We start from the raw sequence: 27,235 nt of genomic DNA, 5'->3' as shown, positions 1-27,235 counted from the left end.
GTGGGTTGCTAAACCTAAGCCACTTGTACTGAGCCAGTCCTCCCCTTGTTGCATGTAAGGAACAAATTAGACATCTACAATCATGCCAGACAGTTATTATACTGGAATATTAATTCCCAAATGATGTGATAGTAGGTGCTGCTGTTCTGTTAATAGTAAATATAAGTCACCTTTGGATATGTACCTGGTGTTAATTGGCTTAAAAGTACAAACCCCTTAACTGTCGAAAATAGCAGTCTAAAATATATGCTTAAATAGAATTATTCTTTTGGAACAGAAGAAGAAAAAAAACATAGTGTTTTATTATTACTATCATTATTGTTAGTTATTTACATGTCCATGTACAACAATTTCTACTTTACTGGTGAGGGAGATTACGTTTTCCTTTGCATACATAGTTAATACGATTCTTTACATGCATCTAGAATAACATACTAAAAATATATATTTCATTTTAAACTACCATATCCTTTCAAGTACTTGATGTTATACATCACATTGCAAGGGGTATCCTAACAATGACAGATCAATTCCTTAGCTTATGTTCCCTCGGATCTTATAAACGTATTTTTATTGTGAAATAAATAAATCAACATTTAAAAAAATATTGTTGTGTAGGGGTAACATCTTGCTGCAAATGATTGCTTCAGAAATCTCAGGAGACATGCAAAGACAGAGAAAAACAAGCTTTATGTATCTATTTGTCTATATACATTCTTGAATAATGAAGATTACTGTTGTGAGCTATATATATATAGATTATTTTTTTTTTTTGGAACTTGAATACCTGTTTATAAACACACATTCACTTTTGCTAACACATATCCCTTAATATATTGGTTAATACGTTTAGCAGTAAATTACTGCTTTTGCCAGGTCTTATTTTATTATTTAACATATAAGTTTTTAATGTTCTTAAGATATAAAGAATATAAAGTCACTTTGAATACATTTTAAAGTGCCTAATGCGATTCCAGGTGGAATTAGACATATGTTTTACCTAATTGCTTTTTTGTGTGGTCACACTTAATCCTAGGCTATCCTGTGGAGATGAATTTTTTGTTAAAGTGTAAGAAAATACCAGTGTTTATTGTATTTATTTAAGTATATTTTTTGTACAAAAAAACATACTGTATAAATATCCTTACAATGCTAAAATCAAACCGATTCATTAACAAATTTTAATGTATCACCTGCATTACATTTTAGTTCACATAATGACAGGACCAATTAGATGGATTTGGCTCAAAGCAGAATGATATCCAATAGCAATTGGATGATCTCACTACTAATTTGGAGTAATGTGCCAAACCCATTCATTTAGCTGCATTTAGCTGTGTGCTGTAAAAACACAGGGGATTTAAATGTCTTCTGTGTTTAGATATGTAGATAGGAACTAATCACACTCAACTCACATCTCCCTCCCCCATAAACAATCCTTATTCAAACTCACAAGTCGTTCAACGACTTTACACTTGAGGGAGGAGGCTCTGCAAAGCTATGAATCCAAAAAGCTGGTATTGAAATTGATGATATTCAGCTGTAACCGCGAGAAAACAGCATTTTGCCTCACTCCCAGCAACTGAGAAATATCTACCTATTTCATTTGTGTCCCTATATATGTTGTATACACAACATAAAAATTCTCATTATGATACAACTAATTCATTCTTGGCATTCATACAATGCAAGAGCTGAATTCGATCATATACCCTTCAAGTTACATTAGTCACTGGAGTGTGTTTTATTATTTCTTTAGCTACATAAACTATGGATTACTTATACTGAGAATGACATCAAGTCCTTTTCCTGCCCATTTATACACATTATGTGCCGTATCTTTGTTATATGTGTTGTTTGTCACTGTTTCTTTGAGTTAGGAAAAGATAAATGCACTGTTTAATGAAAAAAAATCATCAAAGTATCCGGGTGACGGTAAAACTGACAAGTCTGCCAATAGGCTTCCCTAGGTAAATTGGAAATGAAAGACAAGAAAATTGGCCAGGATTCATTAAAAACTCAAAGAACTACATTGTGAGATATATTTTGCTAATTTCTGTTATTTTACTGATCAAATCCAAATACATTTTGGAGAGCTGCCTCACTATAAGTATCTTTAAATTAGTGAATCTAGTCTTTGAACTTATTGCCCTAGGGGATGTCTGCAAATAATGAATAAGAGTGCCTGGTACTGAATGGCCACTCCTTCACCCTCCCTCCCCCAGCTGCTATTTTAGTAAGTTTGGGACCCAGTATAGAATAAATCATTGTATGAGATACATATTATCACTACATAGCATGGGAAAACATGTTTATGCTATATGAGTTCAGAAAGTTTAGTAATATATAAAGTAAAAAAAAATGTACTATTGATATTTTTATAAAAATATCACATTTTCTTTTATTTATAACCCATGCAGTGTTTACAAATTGTCCAAAACGGTCTGTGGAGCTAATTAACATATTACCCAGAAGGCTTAACCGTTTGGGCGTGCTGTATACAGAGGTGCTTTATGAAAAAGTATTTTTTATGTATATGTTGAAAATTGCAATGTAAGTTTTTAGCAATATTTTTAAGTACACACAGTATGAAGGATGATCTAAAGTTGTATAATAGTTGATAAATGTATAAATCTGAAATGAGACCTATCAAATAAAATAACACTCTTCCTGAGAACAAAATAAAAAAACGAGACAACTGTCTAAAATATTTTTAAATACATTATATATATATATATATATATATATATATATATATATATATATATATGTGTGTGTGTGTGTGTATATATATATATATATATATATATATATACAAACTGTACATATCGTTATGTATATATATATATATATATATATATATATATATCTGCCTATCTATACATTGTTGCATTATTAGTTTGCTTGCTTAATAAGTACATATTACTCTAATAATAAAGATCATATTTATATATGTTATGCATTCTAAAAGTCCAATCAAAGTAATACCGTTAGTCTTAAAGCTACCCTTTATATATATATATATATATGTATCATCATCTTGCGTAAAAAAACAATAATAACCTAATAATATAGTGTCAATATATTCTTTGAAACAAGGAAACAATATTGCGGGTAGATAGATACACTCTGCCATCTTTGCTTTATTTAGGGTCTAGCTAACCATTTGGGACATGACTGCTGTATTTTAATAAGATCTCAGATAATATTTCATGTTTATATTAGTTGTGACACTCCAAATCCAATGAAAGCAATAAAAGAAATCCAAGTCAGCCAATATACAGAAAACTGATGAAAAGGCTCTGCCCAGCTCACATCACTAGAGAATACACTCATTTCATCAACCGCCTAGCTCTTCAAGCAGCAATATGCCCCCAAATCAAAACTTGATTTTTAATGACTGTTAACCACTTGCAAAATTTATTCAAAACACTTAAACCTCAAGACTAATAGAATATGGTTTACTTGCCCAATACATCAAGTGCTCATGTTTTATGTATTTAGTCAACATTGTCATTTGTGTGACCTAAATCTTGTTGTCAGATAATTTGTCTGATCTATTGGGGATTTTTACTTTTAGTGTCTTATTTCTGGTTGGGTCAAAGAAGTTAATAAGTCAGTGTTCAAGGCCTCACCCGGCTCTAATTTATGTAGACTAGACATCACAGTGCGTTATACAAATTGTTTAACAGACAGGGGGTGCCCTGCAGAGCTGTGGGGGGTGCTAGGCCAGAAGGGGCTGCAAGTCACATTGTCACACATTTCAATCAGTCTCTCGCCAAGAAGTCACAGCTCCCTGGTATAGCTCAGCACCGGGCAAGCCTGTACCTATAACATGATCACAAGTTAAACTAAATAGACACAAACTATTTAATTAGCAGTGGGGGATTAAGTTGTAACAATTTGGTTATTGTCTAACTTGTGAGATGTTTGTCTAAATTTAAAGCATTTTAATGTTTGATGTTCTAGTTTTTATGTCTCTATAAAATGCTTATAGATTTATCTAAAATAATATTAAATACTTGCACTCATTCTGAAATATAAACGCATATTAATTTATTATTATTTTTTTCCCGCAAACTGGAAATAACTTCACCTGTAGAGTGATTTAATTCAACGTTGTGTGCAAACTGTTTTGTATTATCTCTATATATGCATGCAATTCTGCTACGCACTGTTTAATGTGTTGGTATATATATATATATATATATATATATATATATATATATATATATATATATATATATATATATATATATATATATAATAAACAGTGTCCAGGCTACTACAGATAATCATTATATGTAAAATATTTTAACTCTATCCATATATACATGCATACATATTTTATAAATTGAAGGCGAATTTATTTTGTTTATATGTGTGTTCCTATATATGTGTATACGTGTTTGTTTGTATATATATATATATATATATATATATATATATATATATATATATATATATATATATATATATACTTTAACAGTTATTACTCTGCAAACAAAATCTACCATAGAGAAGAGCACTACAATAGCAAAATATGTGCTAATAGCTGCCCAGTTGCCTTTCACACTTACCTTGTGTGATCAGATTAACAGCTGATTGCTATTTTCGTTGTTACTCAATACTTTCATGGACAGAAATAAATTAAAGGTAATCTGGTATCAAGGCTGCATATTTCTTCTTATTAGTTTTCAATAACCTGAATCTGAAGACCAGTGTAGGGTTGGTGTGGAATTTTCTCCTTGCTAGTTCCATCTCCCCACCATACTGCAAAGCCTCTGACCTTTTCATCCTAACAATTCTTTGCCCTAAGTTGTAAAAAAAAAAAAAAAGAACAATCAAGCTATAATATGTAAAACTATTTTAATAGTAATTACATTTTAAAAAAAATCCTAAATATAATCGAAACACTGAATACTCATTTATTTTTTTCAAGAAAAAAAAAATTAACCAAAGAGCCATGTGTATTGTACATAGTATATGATCCCCTTTTGCCTATAATAACTGTATATGAACATTGGATTACAAACGACACTTTTGCCAAAGCTCTGTATATATCTAGTTGATGTATGTTATCTGCTGATCACCTTGTGTGACTCTATCTCCAGCCCAAGTCTCAAGGATGTGTATTCAAAGTTAGGCGGCATTGTTTGCTCATACTTACATTTCAGTCTTTTATTATCCTGCTTTTTTTAATGAACCGACCACAAAAGAGCAGCCACACTTTAGATAAAAACAAGCCCAAGTTGTCACATCAGAAAAAAACAACGTATTTGTTTAGTTTTTTTATTAACTAAAACACAAACCGTGCAATCATTTATCACAAGCTGCATACTATATCTATCTATCTATCCATCTATATATATATATATAAATATATTTATGTATAATATATATATATATATATATATATATATATATACTAATTACTTTGAAACGGAATTGCGGGTAATACTAGAACAGTTTATACACAAGAAAATATTTTTAATACACTACACATTATAGATATAATAGGCAGCTGTAATTTCTAAGTTTACATATATGTTCCCTAATTAAATTGTATAGAATGCTATTTTTACGTCTAATTATCGTGTATTTAGTTCTAACCAATTAATAGATGAACAATGAGCTGCCATTACTACAAGCACGTGTTGCATTATCAGCTCCCTATAGAACTCTCTAGTTTCACTGTTTCTGTACAAATCATTTTTCTATTGTTGCAGAAGTAAATACCAAGTGCAATAGGAATCACAAAAGAGGAATAGGATGAGGGTACTCACCAGTAACAACTGTTGACAAGTTGGAAAAAATTGATTATGAAAATGAAACGAGAGTCCAGTAAACTCAGATTGTTGCAGCAGAAAAAGATTTGATTTCACCCAGGGTAAAATCTACCTCCTGAACTGGACCTACTGCACAGAGCCAAAAAAAGTTCTACCACTCAGATAATCTACCTCTCCAGCACCAGCAGGTTATTCATGGATGGACCAACAGACTAAGGAATTACAGACACAATCTAGCAGTTTGCACTGACTGCTGCAGTCATAACTGTAGGAATGTGATATCCATGTCCAATAGCCTCTCCCAGACCACTAGGTCTTTATCTCTCATGAGGTTCTTCCTATATCTTGCACCTTTCAGACTACCCCTGTGATTGTGGGTAGTACAGCATGCCAATATATGGTTAAAAAATGCCTTGATTCCAGTAGAGTGCTCCCAATACACAAACCTGTCTGCTTTGCTCCATCCACCCCCAAAAAAACAACAATTCAAAAGCAACTGTTAATCTCTTCAGGGTCGCTTTTCTTTCTGGGAATCATGGCACCCGCAGTTACCAAGTCTTAAAAAGTTAATGTACAAACGATCATCATAAAGCAATAAAGTTTTATCTAGGATCATGTTTTAGTGCTCGAAAATAACCGTGGAATATTCAATACAGAACAATAGTTCTCTGTATGGAATCTGAGTATAGGGAAGTATTAAAGATCTGAAAAACACAAGATCCCCCCATTCTTGAATTTAAGTGGAATTAATGGGATACTGTTCTGCTTTAAGTGAACTGTTGTGTAATACATTCATTTTTTATAGATCCCTTGTTTTACCATAAAATTGTACAGGCCATCTAAATTATGTATGTTTATTTTAATTTTATATTTTGCAATTATACTGAAACTATTTTTTGCACTGATTCACTTCTATCTGCTTTTAAACGTAAAAATAAAGAGAAATATAATATGTTATTCATAATAATATAATACAGGTCTCTAGGTACAATCTTTTTTTATTTTTTGTACTATTTTTACATTATTTTTTTCTTCAAACTATCTGCTCCTATATGCAGACTCCTACCATTGTACCACACACACACACACACACACATATATATATATATATATATATATATATATATATATATATAGCTCGTGTATAAGAAAAAAATATTTTAGCCAACATTCAGAATAGGAATAAAATTGTTATCCAGGCAAAGATTTTTTCCCAAAGAGATACATTTATTATTTTTGAAGCGGCATTTTTTTTTCTTTACCAAATAATCTTAAAACAATACATTATATTTCATTTTACAACCCGATTGCTCAGTAATATATCAACCATGGTATGGAATTCACCAAATAAATAATTACATTGTCCAGGAGATTTGAAAAAAAAAAAAAAGTCCAAAGTTTCTTCGTGTTAAGGGTTAGGAGTCATAAAAGAAATAATATGGAGAATTCTTGTGCATTGAACAATAGTACAGATATCCATATTAAAGTAGCTCAAGTTTCTTGATTTTTGTTTTTACAATATTCTTCAATGAAGTATGCAAGTATTCGCCAAGTCTATTCTAAAGAGGAAAAAAAGTTCTCGAAAATACAAATAATTTTATTTTCACGGAATTTGCACACGAGGCAATTCAATTTGTATTTCCCTGGCACTCTTAAAAGGTTCAACTCTAAAATCATTCACACAATAGGCTTGTAACAGTGTAGCATTTTTTTTTTTATATACATTCCTCCTAATTTGAAGCAATAAAAAAAGAAATGTTCCTTTGCATAAAATGGCATGCTTTCATTTTAATTTAACCCTCCTTGGTGCCGGAGTGGGCTACAACATATTTCATAAGAATGCAATATTACTCTCTTTGGCGACGATGGGGTTAAATCAGAATGCGTTTTAACACTGTAGAATTACTAACAACAGTTTTTTTATAAAATTATTTTGACATTACAATATATATACATCCTTTCTGTCCTCTTATTGAACATTGCTAAACTTAAAAAAAAAAAAAAAAAACATTACAAGCTCAAAGTAACATTAAAATATCCAGTAAAACGCTAGTATATATATATATATATATATATATATATACACACACACATATATATATATATATATATATATATGTATATATAAATATGCATACACACATATATATGTATATATATATATATATATATATATATATATATATATATATATATATATATATATATATATATATATATATATAAATCAGTGTCCAGGATACTGTAGGTAATACTTATATGTGAAATCATTGTAGAGACTCCGTTGGAAACAGTTGAACCTCCTGAATTCAGCATCTTCTCCATATTTACTTTCATAGTGCCCAGATATTTCTTATTACATAGTCTCTGAAAATTGGGGATTCCCATACAGTATATATACGCACAAATTATTTTCTATTTATATATATTTATATCACACAGGTCTGTCCACTGCATATTGGCATGCACTCAGGTTAGATCCTGGGTTTTGAACGCTGGCATATCCAAAGCTGGAGTGTTGTTTGGCTTTCAGTCTAAGGCTTGCCAGGCTGGAGTTACATGTGTCTCTATACACGTAGGGAGGTGTTGGGGGAGCATAAGGGCAAGCTGACGAAGGCACCCCTGAATTCAGAGAAGGGTTGCTCAAATTATTCAGGTTATTCAAGCTGTTGAGACTTGAGCCTGGCACCCCAGTGACGGCAGACGGCACCATGGTGGAGGACATGCTCATGGAAGATATGGAGTTTGGTGATGAAAACATACTTTGAGAGGACAAGGGATTGACATTCATAGAGTTGAAGAAGGGAAAACTCTTGGTAGAGAGAGAAGCCGAGGTTAGGCCCTTGGCAGCCCAATTGTTGTAAGAGTAACCAGGATACATATCATCATATGGCTGCATTAGACCATTAAATTGTGGGCCAAAGCCATTTTTGCACAATTCTGCCTGTTGGTTTCTTTCCCTCTTTCTCCACTTGGCTCTACGGTTCTTGAACCAAACCTGGGAGAGAGAAAAAAAGGGGGTAACAATTAGCTTGTTCTGTAAAATACAACACCTCATTAGTAGTTGCTGATGTAATTCTAACACAAAAAACATGGCCCAGATATAACACCATGTACAGCAATTTACATATCAATAGATGATGCCTAATTGGTAAAATTTACTCCACTAAGAGAACAAATTAAAATTATTAAATCACACCCATGTTTTATAAATATCTAGAAAAAAGGGAGAATATCTAGAAGAAAAGGAGAATATCAAGTTATTTTCTTTTTTCTTTATATATATATATATATATATATATATATATATATATATATATATATATACACACACCGATTGTTTTCTCATATTTACTTAAAAGTTCGAGGTACACTATTAAGACTAAAACTAAAAAGGCTGAACCATCTAATATATTAAACTTATAACATCCCAAACAATATCGTTGGATTAAATATAAATATTGTGTATATCCTATTACACACACAAGAAGATAATAAATAAAAGTAGATTTTTTTCTGCAATATATCCCAGTAGAGCCCTATTACTATTTTTGGAGATAGCTTTTCCGCTGCAATAAATTCTATCCCTATGGTTTATAAATCTTTATTGTTATTGGGAGAGACAAGCAGTTTTTCAAAATGAATATTAACTGCGGTAGGAAAGCTCCCTGTGCTAATCTGCAGAGGCTGAAAGAAGTTTCTGACCCAACTTGTCCTTTCTGGCTTGTTGGCAAGTTTTGACTTTTAACTACGTGTTAAATGAGATCCTCCCTCCAGACAATAGGGAAAGCGTGTATCAATCTGCTAACAGCTCCAATACACATCTTTGCGTCTGAATTGTCAGTCACCCTCCTGCCAGGAGAGTTTGTGTATTGGAGCAGTCCCTGAGACTCACTTGTTTACACAAATGATGTTGTACATTACAGATCTCTGTTAACTATACTATTAATCCCATAGCACTCAATCTTCAAGGAGCACATTAGGCAAATTCACAAAACGTTGCTAATTTGATCTGCTGAAATAGCATCAATAAACCAAGGTAAAATACTTTCTTTGTCTACATTAATGACTTACTTTAAAGTGTAGCAAATATATCACATAGGTCATTACATGTTTTTAATCATCTTGTGTACAGACTAATATGTTGGCATTGGTATTATCATTAAGTTATATTCTGCTGTAATTATGTACAAATTGCATTATCTCTGACACACTTATATAAGGAATAAATGATTTACCTCCATATTAACTGACACAAAAAATCGCAATAGATGATATATGGTACTACATGTAGGCAATTAAAAATATTCAAAAGCCAATTGTAGATGAATCTACTGGCATTCTGCCAGCACGAAATTAATTTATATTTATTTGTACAAAAACATAAAACGCTCCTCTATGAAATGACAAATGTGACTACATAAATTATCAATAATATACTCCACGTATAATTATATTACTTTTGTATTTAATGCATTTATATTGCAATGATTAAACTATACACATCGCCAAAACAATCACCTAACAAATGAATGCATTTTCTTTACAGAATCAAGAATACAAGAAAAACAGCAGTTTTGCTGTGCTAAGAAAATAATGATAACAATATTAAACTAAATGAATGTGTTTTCAGAACAAATAACTACTCTGTAAACACAGCCATAAATTGGGCTTGCACAATTCAGATGTATATTAACTGACACTGCTGTGATCTTGTGTATTTTAAACTCTATATCTTTGTCTTGGTTATGCTAATATTTGCACACACAATTTGTCCCTGATACAATTTTGCTTCATAGCAGAACTTCAATGAAAGTACTAATTATACCCAAGGTTGTATAGACCATGTTTACGAACAATAAATCTTATCTTTTTTTTCCAACACACGTATTATATGACTACAAACTGAGTTAGTTCATCAGAACTTCAGATTCTGTCTATTAGTAACAGAGTATCATTTGCCAAACATAAATTGGTAATTTGCCTTTGAACCTGTATACCATTACAAATATCATTTTTAAACTCTACAGAAAATAATCAGAGCAGTTCCCATCTGGTGAAAGAAATCGCTCACAATACCCAAGAGACAACTTAAACCAAAATATTTTGCGAGTCAAAATACCAAAATAATTGTGGATTGAGTCCTCTGCTCTCAGTGACTTTTAAGGAGTAATTAAAAAAAAAAATCATTATAATACAGAGGCCTAATTAATTAATAATGAACAAAAATTCTATCAAAAAGTACGATTAAAACATTTAGTTCATATGGTTTAACATTATTAAAGTGTATACAACTTTTAAAAAATATTACATTTTTTTATTTTTTATTATTCACCAAAAAAAGAAATATATAGTTAAAAGTAGCAGTGAATTCCTATTTCCAACCCTGTGGAAGCAACACATTGTATAAACTAAATTATCTGACCCTTAGGCTCTTATACTATTATCTAGAAAATGTAATCCGTGATGTTATCTCTAAAAGTCTCTCTAAATCTCTATGAATTTTGATGACTTCTCATGGGTAATTAGATGTGCTGTAAAACTGGATATATTGGCGGAATTATACAAAGATATATTTGTGCCTGCAGTATTGTGTGATGATCAAGTACTTACTCTGACTCGGGCCTCAGTGAGGTTGGTCCATACAGCGATCTCCTCCCTTGTGGACATGTCTGGATAGCGATTCCTTTGGAAAGTTGCTTCTAATTCTTGTAGTTGCTGGCTGGTGAAATGTGTCCTCTGTCGACGCTGCCTCTTTTTTTTGGACGGGTCATCAACATTACTGTCCTCGTTTTTACTTTGATGACTTTTCTCCTTATCTGCAAAAAATAAAATAAAAAATACTTAGCCTGTAAGACCTATAAAAATATTTAATGCATTTATATATATATGCTAAGTCGAGTTTACAAATGTGTCTTCTTAGATTTACCAATATAAGATATTTACAAGCTTCTTGTGATTATTTCAATTAGTTTCAGACATTTTGATGAGTTTATTAAAGTCAGGTAATCCTTCCTAATTTATTTCATTTAATTATGTCATTTTTTTGTCTTATAAGGTGTATATAGCAATATTCCATTTAGTATGAGTCAGACCTCTAGGGAAGATGCATAAGCAGAGTTCATTGAGTCAATATTTATGACAAATTGTAGTAATTAAAGTTATTTATTACAATTTATTACACTGGGCTAGAAAAGATACACCATTCAACAGTGGATATATAATTATTAACTCCAGAAAATAAAGTATACACGTGTATATTTGCTGATGATAAAAATGAAACCAATCAGAATATTGCAGAGTTAAATTAATAGTAATTTCAAATTAATAGTATATTTTTCATAAATGTACAACGTAAGTAAATATTAACTGTGCATATATATATATATATATATATATATATATATATATATATATATATATGTATATCTATCTATCAATCTATATCTATCTATCTATCTATCTATCTATCTATCTATCTATCTATATATATATATATATATATATATATATATATATATATATCACTCCACCCACTACAAGCACTTAAGAAAACATGTTAAAATGTTATGGAAATGGTTTTTCAGGAAGCCCATCTATAAAAAGGTATTAAGTTCGTTATGCAGAATAAGTAATTCTCTCCATAATTATATATTGTATGGGTTCCACTGCCTGGAATTTAAAATGATTTTATAATCAAAAGACATAACATCTATACACAAATGACAACTTATTTTTCCCACCAGAGGTGCAAGATTGTAGGGCTTGTGTGTCCAGCTCTTACCTGCGGCCTCTGGGCTGGAGCTGTCAGAGATAGTGTGCACCTCTAGCCTCTGTTTGCACTCCACAGATCTCTGGCCCAGGGAAGAAGCCATGGACACAAGGGCTACTGTTTGATGGTGGGCAGAAGATGTAGCCACTTTATTCCCAGCTAAATGCTCCAGATGTAATGGGTCTTTCATAGAGCTCATCGATTATACAAGTTTGCAGAGGCGAATTAAAAAAGAAAAATCCAAGTCCAGTTTAAAATAATAATAATAATAATAGAAATAAAAAAAATGGAAACAAACTTCTATTCCACTTGTGTCCCACTGATGGCACCACGGTTAGAGGTAGAGCAAATACTTAAATCACTGGTTAGGTTCTGGATTTAGGGAGCCTTACATATAAGTCCCACTATAGTCATTTGACTGCTCCCACTTGCTTTTCTACTCTGTTTTCTATGAAGTAAGCAGGATAATTTCCTCTACTGGGACAGGAGGCTGTGCATGCTGCAGCGAGATGTAGGCATGAAAATGCAACTAGCTTTTAATATCAGAATCAAGTAGCTGCTTCTGGGTCCCAGACTTTAGAGTAAGATACAGTGGTCCAGCTCACTGTCTCCAGCTCAGAACTACTTTCTTACTGCTGACAATGGACAATCAGGATATGGACCCCTAGAAGATCAGCAGCTTCCCTGTTTGACTAATATCTTAACACCAGAGATTTGTCCTACCCTGGGCGGTGACGTCACACCGCTCAGCCCCCACGCGCTGCCTCCTCCCTACACTGTGCGATCTGCCTATCCCTGCTGCACGCTGAGCCGGGACGTCATGACAGGGACGGGGCTCCTATAATTATAGCCACCAATCCAGAGCATGCACGGGCGGGGCTGCTGCAGGACATCGTAGTGCATTATCTGCTGGGGAGCTACTCTTACCCCAAGATTATAACCAAATCACACCTTAAACAGCTGGCGTGGAAGCTTTATTGCTTTTCGGTGAAAGGAGCGACAAAGAGATAGATGATAATAGATAGATAGATAGATAGATAGATAGATAGATAGATAGATAGATAGATAGATAGATAGATAGATAGATATATAGATAGATAGATAGATAGATGATAGATGATAGATAGATGATAGATATAGATAGATGATGATATATATAAATAGAGATTGATTGTTTGATAGATAGATAGACAGACAGACAGGGAGATTAGATAGACACAGATAGATTAGATTAGATATTGTAAATATTAGGCTTGAAGTTCCGTGTATACTTTTTTCTTTCAATGTTATAATTAATTTATGAAGTTTATGCAAATTTCAAGGCAAAAAAATAAACATCAAGTAAAAAATATATATTTTGATTTATAGGTACCACAATGAACCCAAATCACTGAACTAACAACAACACGGTTACTCCAATAAACTTGAATATGTGTGTGTGTATATATATATGTATATGTATATATATAACCCAGGATTTGTTCTGTCATTCTTTGACACACACGTATAATTGTGGTTGTCTTCTTTCTTTTTCTTTCTCTCTTTATCTTTTTTTTCTTTTTTTCGTTAAATATATATATATACACACACACACACACACACACACACACACACACACACACACACACACACACACACACACACACACACATACACACACACACACACACACACACACACACACACACATACACATACACACACACACACACACACACACACACACATACACACATACACACACACATACACACACACACACACACACACACACACACATACACATACACACACACACACACACACACACACACACACACACACACACACACATACACACACACATACACACACACACACACACACACACACACACATACACATACACACACACACACACACACACACACACACACACATACACACACACACACACACACACATACACACACACACACACACACACATACACACACACATACACACACACACACACACACACACACACACACACACACATACACACACACACACACATATCTGTGTGTTTTCTGATATATTTTTGGACTTGGACAGTTAGTGTTAATGAACCAGACATATGAGCATCATACTGTAATGAAAACCACAAAGCTCGCTCAAGTCCCGATTGTTGGTATCTGACCTTTTACCATATTATTACATTTATGTATTTTACAGACACAGGGGCTGCATTCCTACTTATACCGTGTGTGACTATTGCGCACAATACAGAAGTGCATGCTATGCAGATGTATCATATACATCATTACATAATCCTTTTTAGCACATTATTCCACAGGAAAACATTATTGACAAACCCTGGCGGTATATTCAGAATCAGAATACTATAAGCTGTTTTTCCGTTTGTTGTCAAATAAAAAAAAATATTACATAGACTGTTTTTTATTTTTTTGACATTACAAAATAATACTTGACATTGTATTTTTTTTAAGTCAGTGTGTGTATTGTTGTTAACAGCTGCTATCTTTCTATCATCTATCTATCATCTATCTATCTATCTATCTATCTATCTATCTATCTATTCTATCCATTATCTATCTATCATCTATCTATCTATCTATCTATATATCTATCTATCTATCTACTCTATCCATTATCTATCATCTATCTATTTATCTCTCTATCTTTCTATCTATCGTTACATACTAGAATATTTTAAAATAATGTGGTACTTTGTAATAAAATATTTCCCGTAACCAAATACCTATCAAAAAACGTCTTTTTAAAAAAAGAGCTAGAACTAATTTTTTTATTCATAAATATTTATCTATATCATCTATCATCTATCATCTATCTATCTATCTATCTATCTATCTATCTATCTATCTATCTAGTATCTATCTACATATTTATATATCTATTTAATCTATATATTATCTACATATCTATCTATCCATCTATCTATCTATCTATCTATCTATCTATCTATCTATCTATCTATCTGTCTGTCTGTCTATCATCTATCTATCTATCTATCTATCTATCTATCTATCTATCTATCTATCTAGCCATCTGTTTTCATTGATCATATTGTGAGTTTAAAGGTATGTTTCACTCAGGGTTCCAGTAATAAAACCACTACACATTAATTTGGATTCCGTTCATTATCTTCTGCTTAAATGAGGCGCCTTATCCTTAGATTTGGCACAGAATCTCTTTCTCAGACCCCACAGCTTTTCGATACAGACAATGCTCTTAGATTTGTAGTGGTTTTTAATCTGATAAGACTCTAATTTGCGTAAGTCTTTTAAATAGGGGTTTATACTGGTCCTAGTCGTTTTCTTATTGAATTTCCTCTAATTCCCACCAGATCATAAAGTATATGTGTAAAGTAAATATTTCCAGTTTTTTTGCTCTGCTGTCGATGACCTATAACTAAGTCAATATGAATCAGGATCAATTTAAAACTATTTGTTTATTAACTATATCTCTCATCTCACGTCAGGTAATACAGGATTGAGAAAGGGTGGCCTCGGGGGTAGTGAAGTGGTGGTGGGGGGGCGGAATCAAAGAGGGAAAAATGAACTCATGAGCACTATTAATAATACAATGAAAATACGCACGTATACAGACTTTAGATGAATAAGAAAAATAAAGGGATGTGAATTTTACTATAATATTATATAATATTTTTTTTTAAATTAATTTTGGGTATATATAAAGAGCAGGACAATGTGAGCCTATCTACAATTACCGGAGCAATTCCTAACATGAACGCGCATTCAAGCTCTGTTAAGCAAGTGCTGAACATATTGATACACTAATGGGGCAAATATTGAAAAACATTACTACAAATATGTATACAATTTTTAACTTGCCTTCTTCAATATATTAGTACACACACACATTCAGACCCACACAAACACACAAATATAGCTTACAATTGGTATTTTACAATTGCATATATATATATATATATATATATATTTATATATATATATATATATATATATATATATATATATATATATATATATATATATATATGTGTGTGTGTGTGTGTGTGTATTAAATTACATCGATTCTTTGCATTTAGAAAATATGCACAATGACGATCTAAATGTCAGAATCCAATTCAGTTTAATGTTTATTCTAATACTACAAGATCCCTGCACTCACAAATACACATAATGCAGTGGTTCTGAGAGATCCATAAATATGTGTGTAGGAACTAAAATTCAGCGAGCTGATGTAAATCAGAAAAATCCCTACAGCTTTTTGTACAAAATACACTGTCATAAAATATCGGTTATTTTGTTTATAATATTTGATTATATATTAATTTTTGTTTAAAAAATACATTTATATTTTATTTGCCAAATACTATTTTTTATTTTGTTCTAAAAATTCGTAAGTTTAATATTTTTAAAACAAAATATAATTTTAATTTTAATGTTTAACAATCACACAAATACATCGACTACAGTTCTTAATGGCATATTTAGTTTTTTTTTTATAAATGTTTATGGATTTTTTTTTACATCCTTTATATACGGTATCAATGAATTAACAAGGTATTTTTGAAGATTAATTTCTATTTACAATGGTGTTTAAATGTGACGACTAATGGTGGGAAATATTAATAGATTAAAATGATTAATTAATTAATTAATTACCAATGTTTAGTGTTATACAGAAATTAGAAAATAGTTTTTTATAGCAAGTATTTACATCTTAAAAATGTACAACCTTAAATCGATAAATGTTTTCAATATTAGTTTCTGTTCCAAATAAGCAAATAAAGTTAGTGATTTTTAAATTCTATAATAATATAAAATTATAAATGAATTATTTCACCTATTTTACTCTTCAGTACATAAGATCACAGACTAAAGCTGACCACACAGGGTGTAAATCCTGGACTGTAAATTCAGGTGCTTCACCTGTCCTTCATATTTATAAATATTTCTTAATCTACCTTGATATTTGTTTCACATGTTTTGACAAATAAGATAAACACTAAGGGAGAGAGAGAAAGAGAGAAGTGTAAAGTAATCTTTTAATTAACCCATAACTCAATAGGTTGGGCCTGAAAAAGTTCTGCCAACCATACCTATTTCAGAATTGTAAAATGTAGAATATGTTAGCTCTTTTTAAAATGTTTTCCCATAGAAGAAAACTATAGACAATTTATATTTCCTGTATCTACATAATGACTTTTACTAAATTTGTTTAGTTGTCAAATAATGAAAATCCTGAATTAACTATCAATTAAAATATAATGAAGTATCTTGATTCCATATAGATTATATCATAAACATGCAGAGAATAAAGCTATGCAATGTGTCCCAGACATCTTTATCAGTCAAAAGTTTATATATATATATTGCCTATTATAATTATTCTCATATAAATGAATAAATGGGGACTTGTATACACTCTGTTGTGTTGCTGCATTTGGATTACTGGCTATTCTCATAGCTGAAGAGTCATTAATTACCCATTCAGTCAATATTAGGCAAAAGACAAAGCTTTTTACATAGGATTAAGCAGACATCAGATTGTTCCATTAGTATATTCCTACTCACGAAAATAGCTTTGCTTATACATTGAGTTTTCCCTGGAGTCGCCCTACCAACTCTTGCATACATTATTACTGGGTAAAAAAAGCCACCTAACAAAACATAAGTTTCATTGAGACACTTACTAGAAAGCTGACAGAGCTTACTGCTATGCCCATGTCACAAATCAGCCTTTGTTTATAATTAAGAGGAAATTAATGGTTAAGGATGAACGCTAACGCTAAATAGTGTGACCAAAATTAAAATGCTTGCGCTTTGTGAAAATATCATAACTATAGCATCGGAATGAGTCCACATTCATAAACATGTTTCTTTAAGATAAAACACACACACATATAATGTGCTAGTAAACACACACACACACATACATATACATACACACACACACATCCAAATATACACACACACACAAACATACACACACACACACACACACATACATACATACACACACAAACATACACACACACACATACATACATACACACACATTAATACACACACATACAAACACACATGCACTTACACATACAAATTACATACACAAATACACGCACATACATACATATATACACACACACACATCCAAATATATACACACACACAAACATACACACACACATACATACACACACATTAATACACACACATACAAACACACATACACTTACACATACAAATTACACACACAAATACACACACATACATACATATATACACACACATCCATATATATATATATATATATATATATATATATATATATATATATATACACGCACACATATATATATACACACACACATTCATATACACACATACAAACACACACACACACATACAAACACACACACACACACACACTTAGACATACACATTACACACAAAAACACACATAAACAAACACACATTTATGCACACATACGCACACACTCACACATACAAATCACACACACACATTCAAACACACATTTACACATGCACATACACTTACAAATTACACACACACACACTTAAACACACACAATTTACACACACACACACACTTAAACACATATACGCACACACACTCACACATACAAATAACAGACAGACAGAAACACACACACAGACACTTAAACACACAAACGCACACACACTCACACATACAAATAAAATACATACAAACACACAATTTACACACACGCATACTTAAAAAACAAATATACGCACACACACTCACACATACAAATAACAGACACACACACACACACACACACATACAAATAACAGACACACACACATACAAATTACAGACACACACGCTTTTGTAAGGAATAATGTAACTTTGCATTATTAACTCTTTATTGATAACTGTTGAACAAGGTTTTGAAGAAAAAAAATAGATGGTGAAGTATTTTCAAGCACAGGTTACCGATAAATCAATTTTGATAACAAGGCCCTCGAGGACTCCGCCCTTCATGTGATACAAAGCGTGCTTATAGTATAATAATCACTGTATAATTGTATGCAAATCTACAGTTTATATTTAAGAGGAGTTTCTGCTGCGTGCTTGTATATATGTATGTATGTAGTTATGTATGTATGTATGTATATTTATATATGTATGTAGACATGTATGTATGTAGTTATGTGTGTATGTATGTATGTATATTTATATATGTATGTATGTAGTTATGTATGTATGTATATTTATATATGTATGTATACATGTATGTATGTAGTTATGTGTGTATGTATGTATATTTATATATGTATGTATACATGTATGTATGTAGTTATGTGTGTATGTATGTATATTTATATATGTATGTATGTAGTTATGTGTGTATGTACAGTATGTATGTATATTTATATATGTATTTATGTATACATATAAAGTTATGTGTGTATGTATGTAAATATACGTAATTATGTGTGTGTATATATGTTTGTATATATGTATGTATGTATAAATCTATGTATGTTTATATATATATATATATATATATATATATATATATGTATAAATCTATGCACATATATATATATACTATATATATATATATATATATATATATATATATATATATATATATATACTATATATATATATATATATATATATATATATATATATATATATATATATATATAAGCAAAAAATGACTACGACCCTTGCTGACACGTGATTACATGAAATAATATAAAGCTTTCATATTTGATAAGGGTAGTAAGGGAGTGTATTAAATTACAGAGCTCCGCAATCTTTTATAATCAGGCATACACACTCCTATAACAGTTTAGCACGAGTCTTATTCGACTGATAATCCTTAATAATATTACTAGTATTGTTATGTGCACCTCAACAAATAACCGATTATTTCTACAATAATTAGGTAACACTGACATGATAGATCTATATAATATATATGATTTTTTTAATTCCCATATGCAAGAAAAATACAGATTTTGACAGCACACAGGATAAACTGTTTTCTATACATATTCATTCTTGATAAAAAAAATTTAAAGTTATCATTTGTTTTACATCCTGGAATGTAAACGTCAGTATGTCTTGTACCATATGGGAGTAAAACATGTATAATAGCCAGCATCTTAATGAATTGAATACATAATATGAGAAGATTATTAATTTTCCCACGTTGGCAGAGCAATATAAATTAAGACCTGTCTTTTTGGGGAACGCGAGTGTGTGTGTGTGTGTGTATGTATGTGCATATGTGTATATGTATGTATGTATGTATGTGTGTGTATATATTTATTTGTGTGTGTGTGTGTGACTGTGTATGTATGTGTGTGTATGTGTGTATGTATGTGTTTGTATGTGTGTGTATAAGTGTATATGTATGTGTGTGTATATATTTATGTGTGTGTGTGTGACTGTGTATGTATGTGTGTGTATGTGTGTGTGTGTGTATGTGTTTGTATGTGTATGTATGTGTGTGTATAAGTGTATATGTATGTATGTGTGTGTATGTATGTGTGTGTGTATATGTGTGTGTGTATGTATGTGTATATGTGTGTGTATGTGTGTGTTCTGTGTTTATGTGTGTATGTATGTGTGTATGTGTATATTGTATATGTGTGTGTATATGTATGTGTGTGTATGTGTGTGTGTTTTGTGTCTATGTATGTGTGTGCATGTGTGTGTGTATGTATGTGTGTGTATGTATGTGTATATGTGTGTGTTCTGTGTGTGTGTATGTATGTGTGCATGTGTGTGTATGTGTGTATGTATGTATGTGTGTATGTGTGTATTTTGTGTGTATGTATGTGTGTGTAGGTGTGTATGTGTGTGTTTGGTGTGTATGTGTGTGTGTGTTTTGTGTATATGTTTGTGTATGTGTTTTGTGTGTATATGTGTGTGTGTGTGTTTGTATGTATGTGTGATTATGTGTGCAGGTTTGTGTATATGTGTTTTTGTACGTATGTGTTTTCTGTTTTCTGGTATGTGTGTGTTTGTATGTAAATAAATAAATCTGTGTCCTCACAAAAAGCTAAAATACGTGTAGGCACATACTGAGCTTTTAAAAATGTATTTAAGATTACATAATCACGCACAGCACACAGACATATACGCGTGAACAATCACAGACACACACCCACACACACACACACATATCTCACAAGTTTATCTAAAAAATTATGACATTTTCGAATATTAGGGAAGCTGCAAACTGGTGTGTTCCCATCTAACCATAAAGACAAACGTAGCTGTACAACTTGCCAATATCAGGCAGCAGAGGGCGCTCCAAGACTATATCCATAGATCCTCCACCATGCACCAGGTTTCTAGGCTAACATCATCAGCACATTGCATTCTTACTTTGCATTATACCCAGCTGCCAGTTTATCCTCCTTGATAAAATAATAGGAGCTATGATCAGAACCAAAGAGCCAAATGCACTATTCTACCCAATACAAGAGAAGACGCTAATTGATACTTTCTCTGTCGTATGCAAAACGTTTTGCCTTATACAAAGTTGCAAAAAAAGATCACATTAATTCCACATGATTTCATTTTTGTTCACCTGTGTGCATGAGTGAAATTCACATCTAAGGTAATTTTCTCTATAGTTCCCCACCAGACAGTACAATTACATTCTGGGCCCTGATAAGCAAACAAGATGTCTTACCAATAGAAGTTTGGTGCTGCCTGTTAAACAGTTTCACTTGTTCCTTCCTGTTGCCTTCAGAGCTCTCTGTAGCAGAGAAGTCACTTTTCTTCATTTCTGTCTCCTTGGAAAATAGACACTCTACTGCTGGCTGAACCCCTGAGTGCAGTAACAGAGAGGATGTTTAGATGTAGCTGATATTGGAGATGGGAGGCAGTCTTAACTCTTTCATTACCTAGCTTCACTAAAGTGTTTAAACTCTTCTAGTACTGACAATTCCCCAAGCAAGTATACACATTTGCATCTGGAGCATTGTATCAGTTAGCAGAGCAAATTTCAATCAGCTATATACTAGTACATTAATGCTATAAATTCATCTCACCTAATTGGACACAGGTTGTCAGCAGCTTGCGACAGTTAGACTCCATTGCATCGAGGCTGGGTCTCTCTGTAAAATATTTAAAATTAAATATTACATTTTATTACTATAAATGCTTAATTGATTATTGATATTTTCCTTACATTCGCCTTTGTCAACATTTTTGTTGTATTTTAATACGTTTTATAAAAAATGTGTGTATTCATAGTTTTTTTTCAAAACAAATTTACAACGCTTAATACAATTGTTTCTTTGCTTATCTATCTATCTATCTATCTATCTATCTATCTATCTATCTATCTATCTATCATCTATCTATCTATCATCTATCTATCTATCTATCTATCTATCTATCTATCTATCTATCTATCTATCTATCTATCTATCTATCTATCTATCTGTCTGTCTGTCTGTCTGTCTGTCTGTCTGTCTATGTATCTATCTATCTATCTGTCTGTCTATCTATCTATCTATCTATCTATCTATCTATCTATCTATCTATCTATTTATCTATCATCTAACTACACATCTACCTATGTAAATATAATATATTTGCATTTTTTTCTTACAATAAAAATGGTAAAATTTGTGATATTTGTCAGCAATATATTTTTCAAAAAGAAGGGATATGCCACAACAAAAATGTATTATATTGAACTATGACGTGCTAACTTCTAGGAATATATGTGCTAATTCTAGAAAAATCTAAAACAAATTAAACTAAATAATAGATCATGAAAGTATAATCAATGAGGTTTCAAATGCAACAGTTAACCTTCTTTTACTTTTAATGATAGAGAGAAAGCAATCTACAGTTACAATTATGTATTATCATCTATCTATCTATCTATCTATCTATCTATCTATCTATCTATCTATCTATCATCTATCTATCATCTATCTATCTACACACACACATATATATATATTTTCAGATGGTAGTAATCTCCGGTGGTACATTCATAAATTAATACATATATACATCAATGACATATATGCACTACATAATGATGTCTTAGGTTGATTTCCGTTAATCAAGATGGAGCCAATAAATGTGTCGTTTGGCTAATTGTGGTTTGTGACAACAATAAGTGATTTAACCAAGTGGAAATCAGTGAATGACCCAGGGAGATTGTGTCCTTCCAGTGATCCCAGTTATTAGCCAGCCCTCTCCCACCTACAACCAGTAGTTTGTTTACTGTTTTCTCCCCCTTTTCCCACCAGTGCTTCTGTTGTCTCCCACATCTGTGCCAAAGAGCAGAAGTTTGGCTGCCCCAGGTCTGAGTGATTCTGCAGTAAAATCACAGGATTAGTGCCTGATTGAGATGTCTGTTCGTGAGATATTACAAAATTCATTATCACAGCTCCCTACTAACTCGATATGAAGTAACACAGATGGGATTTTATTAGCCCGGGATTGTAATGTTTATTTATGATAATTTAAGTGGAAATTTGCATGTCATCATCTCAGTAATCTTTCTTTCCTTTAATGTATGAACTGGGTGAATGATTAGTTGATGTCTGAATTGATGTATCCTCCTGACCTAACCTTATGGGCAAAATTATTAGAAATAGAACATTACAGTATAAACAGACAGCCTATATTTCTCTTTCTTTCTCTATCTTTTTTTCTTTCTTTCTTTTCTTTCTTTTTCATAATATATTGATTTTTGAAACATCAACATACTTTAAAAACACTTTAACAATATATGTTGTCTTTGTTTCATATAAACACAATCACACACAGACACACATATCTGATTAAATGATTATAACACTATAAATGAAGAGATGTTTCGCCTTAAATTACTATAAATTAAACCATACGGAATTGCATTAAATATCAGTAGCCAATTATGTTTGACTGTAAAGGGTCCTTACTATATTGACATCTAATATTATGCGGCTCTTTATTTTGTCACACCTTTCCAAAAAAGTTTTACACACACCACTATATATATATATATATATATATATATATATATATATATATATATATATATATATATATATTTACATATATATATTTACTGTATATATGTTATGTTTGATCATGTGCGCATTAACTACCATGGAAACTTTAGGGAAACAATGACTAGACGCCTTAAATCTGTAAAATTAAATTTTGAGGTATCAAATGTATTTTAAGAAGTCCACTTAAGTGCTATGGGGAAACTATATAAAAAAAAATATGTGATTTTATGTCTGGGGCACATTTAGCAATATTTCACACATATCAGTATCATGTTCAATCTCCTCAGATCTCAGACCATCTGGATTTGCTTTGTCTTCTGTTACCAAGTTGCTTAACATTGTGACAGCGTTAAGGAAAGTTATTCTAAAGAAACAAGACTTATGGTACAATGTATTTGTGTGTGTGCTTTTATATATATATATATATATATATATATATATATATATATATATATATATATATATATATATATACACACAAATATTCATTAAAAATTAGAAAATCAATTCAGTAAATTCTAGGACAAGAATTCACAAAGCTTTCTAGAAAAATATTGTTAGATAAATTAAAATACACAAATGCATAAATTAAAAATGTATATTATTTCATTCAAATCTCACTACACATTTATCTGAATACGTTTTCTCATCAGCTACAGCTAAACTAAACTAAGCATATTATTGTACAAAATATTAGTTTACTATTGTATGCAATATATTAATGCTATCTATTAGATATTATATACATTATATTTATGCATACAAAAACTAATAAGAGTTTAGTGTCTCAGCTGTTTTTTCTTGGCCTATGTAGTTCAGGGCAGAGTAGGCCTTGGATAAAACAAATATTCCTGCTGCTGCTTCCTGATTGTTATTTGCAACCTTCCAACACGTTTTATTTAAGATATTAATCTAATGCATTTTATATTACGTTGATAACTTGGTGTATTTAAAGTGAACAACATTTAACTGTAATACTGCACCATGCTGTTTAATTAATCGCAGGTTTAATATTCTACAGAGTAAAACATTTCACAACAGATGATCACACATAGTTAAAACCCCAGTTGCAAAACCCTGAAGTTCTCATTATTTCACATTTCTGCAGAATGAAGCATATGGCTCTCACTTACCGGCTGAGCTTCTAGATAAGATATGTGTCTTCTTTTCTGCAGTGACAAAATCCTTAGAGCACTGCTGGCTGTGACATCCAAAACAAGAATGGAAGGGACATAAAATTCCAAAGCAAAACAGACAACAATAAAGAATGGACAAATATCCTTTTGGGTTCCTTATCAGCCAGTAAGATGTGAGGTGCTGGTTCCTGAATCTCTCTCTCTCCCTCTCTGTCTCTCGCTTTCTGCAGTGGGAATGGCGTGACGTCAGCAGAGATTCCACTAAACTAAGTCAGCAGAGAGCAGGAGGGGAGGAGAGGGTCAGAGAAAAAGAAAGAAAAAGGGAGGGATACTTATAAAGCAAAAAAAAAAAGGATCATAGGGTCATGGAAAGTTAAAAAAAGGTGGAAAACTCTTAAAAAAGATGAAGTTGATTATATGGGGGGGGGGGGGATGAAAAGTGAAACAAAGACAAACTTAATAAAGACAAGCAGTAATATGGGATTAGCAAAATAATGAGAAAGATGCACGTTATCCCCTTACAAAAATGCGTCTAACAGCAGACTCATAAAATAAAGAGAAAAGCTATTTTAGTGAAAGAGAGTAATTAGTCCATATAGTGTAAGTGAAAAGTTATTAAAGTTTATATATGTAAATGATATGTTTCATGACTATATGTAAAGTTAAACAAGTTATTACAACACACTACAAAGCATTCCTCTGTAATGTGTCTTTTATCTCGTTTTCTGTCTGTTCCAACAAATCTATCTATCTATCTATCTATCTATCAATCATATATTATCTATTTATCTATCTATCTATCAATCAATCAATCTATCTATCTATCTATCTATCTATCTATCTATCTATCTATCTATCTATCTATCTATCTATCTATCTATCTATCTATCTATGATATATATATATATCATCTATTTATCTATCTATCAATCTATCTATCTATCTATCTATGCTATATATATCATCTATTTATCTATCTATTTATCTATCATTTATGTACCTGTTTTGTCAGTCTATGTGTTTGTCTTTACCTTATCGCTATTACTACTGGATGAAAAAACAACCTGCAATATAAGTCTCATATTTATATATTTTCTGTAATACCGTTTTCTTTGTTATAAATTAGAGGTTAATATTTCACTCCATATGTTGGCCAAAGAATCACTGCTAGTACCATATGAGAACACTAATTTATGTATCTAGAATATGTGTAAACAAATGATGCATGATTCATTTTGTGATCAACTTTTGTCAAACGTGTGCATAAATGATTGTGCATTAAATAGATCTGGTTTGTAATAAATTCAGTAGTGGTCGAGACTGGGCCGAGCCCCTCCCCAACAGTCAGACTGAAGATCAAGGGGTATCAAGGGGTACATTGGTTAGGAATTATGATCCATTTGCTCGCTGGAGTACTCACAAGGGCGCTGGTAATAAAGTAATGGTGATGAACAAGACCTCAAAGTTCATTTAGGTCTAAAATTACTTCTGATAACAGGTTCACTG

The 27,235-nt window shown here is 31.6% G+C and overlaps 1 protein-coding gene across 2 annotated transcripts; it reads right to left on the bottom strand.

The window, feature by feature from the left end:
* Window positions 1–8,078: 8,078 nt before the first annotated feature.
* Window positions 8,079–25,905, bottom strand: PITX2 (paired like homeodomain 2). 2 transcript variants are annotated; one of them, XM_053700805.1, is made up of 5 exons: window positions 25,727–25,905; window positions 22,623–22,688; window positions 22,262–22,399; window positions 11,403–11,608; window positions 8,079–8,787 (listed from the first exon to the last, which is right to left on the bottom strand). In XM_053700805.1, exons 2-5 carry the CDS (start codon window positions 22,666–22,668, stop codon window positions 8,224–8,226), a joined length of 954 nt encoding a protein of 317 aa, XP_053556780.1. In that variant the 5' UTR covers window positions 22,669–22,688; window positions 25,727–25,905; the 3' UTR covers window positions 8,079–8,223. The 2 variants fall into 2 exon arrangements, with proteins under 2 accessions (XP_053556780.1, XP_053556779.1); XM_053700804.1 differs by lacking the exons at window positions 22,262–22,399; window positions 22,623–22,688; window positions 25,727–25,905 and adding an exon at window positions 12,574–13,209.
* Window positions 25,906–27,235: the final 1,330 nt, after the last annotated feature.

The sequence above is a fragment of the Bombina bombina genome, chromosome 2 (assembly GCF_027579735.1).
Source record: "Bombina bombina isolate aBomBom1 chromosome 2, aBomBom1.pri, whole genome shotgun sequence".
NCBI lineage: Eukaryota > Metazoa > Chordata > Amphibia > Anura > Bombinatoridae > Bombina > Bombina bombina.
This window is presented reverse-complemented; position numbering and strand designations above follow the sequence as displayed.

What these genes read in the sequence shown, in the direction of transcription:
- PITX2 (XM_053700804.1), bottom strand. Translation starts at nt 12,760, where the DNA reads ATGAGCTCTATGAAAGACCCATTACATCTGGAGCATTTAGCTGGGAAT. An exon ending in CTCCAGCCCAGAGGCCGCAG is followed by an intron (nt 11,609 to 12,573) that starts GTAAGAGCTGGA and finishes TATTTTTTGCAG; the next exon opens with ATAAGGAGAAAAGTCATCAA. An exon ending in TCACTGAGGCCCGAGTCAGA is followed by an intron (nt 8,788 to 11,402) that starts GTAAGTACTTGA and finishes TCTCTCTCCCAG; the next exon opens with GTTTGGTTCAAGAACCGTAG.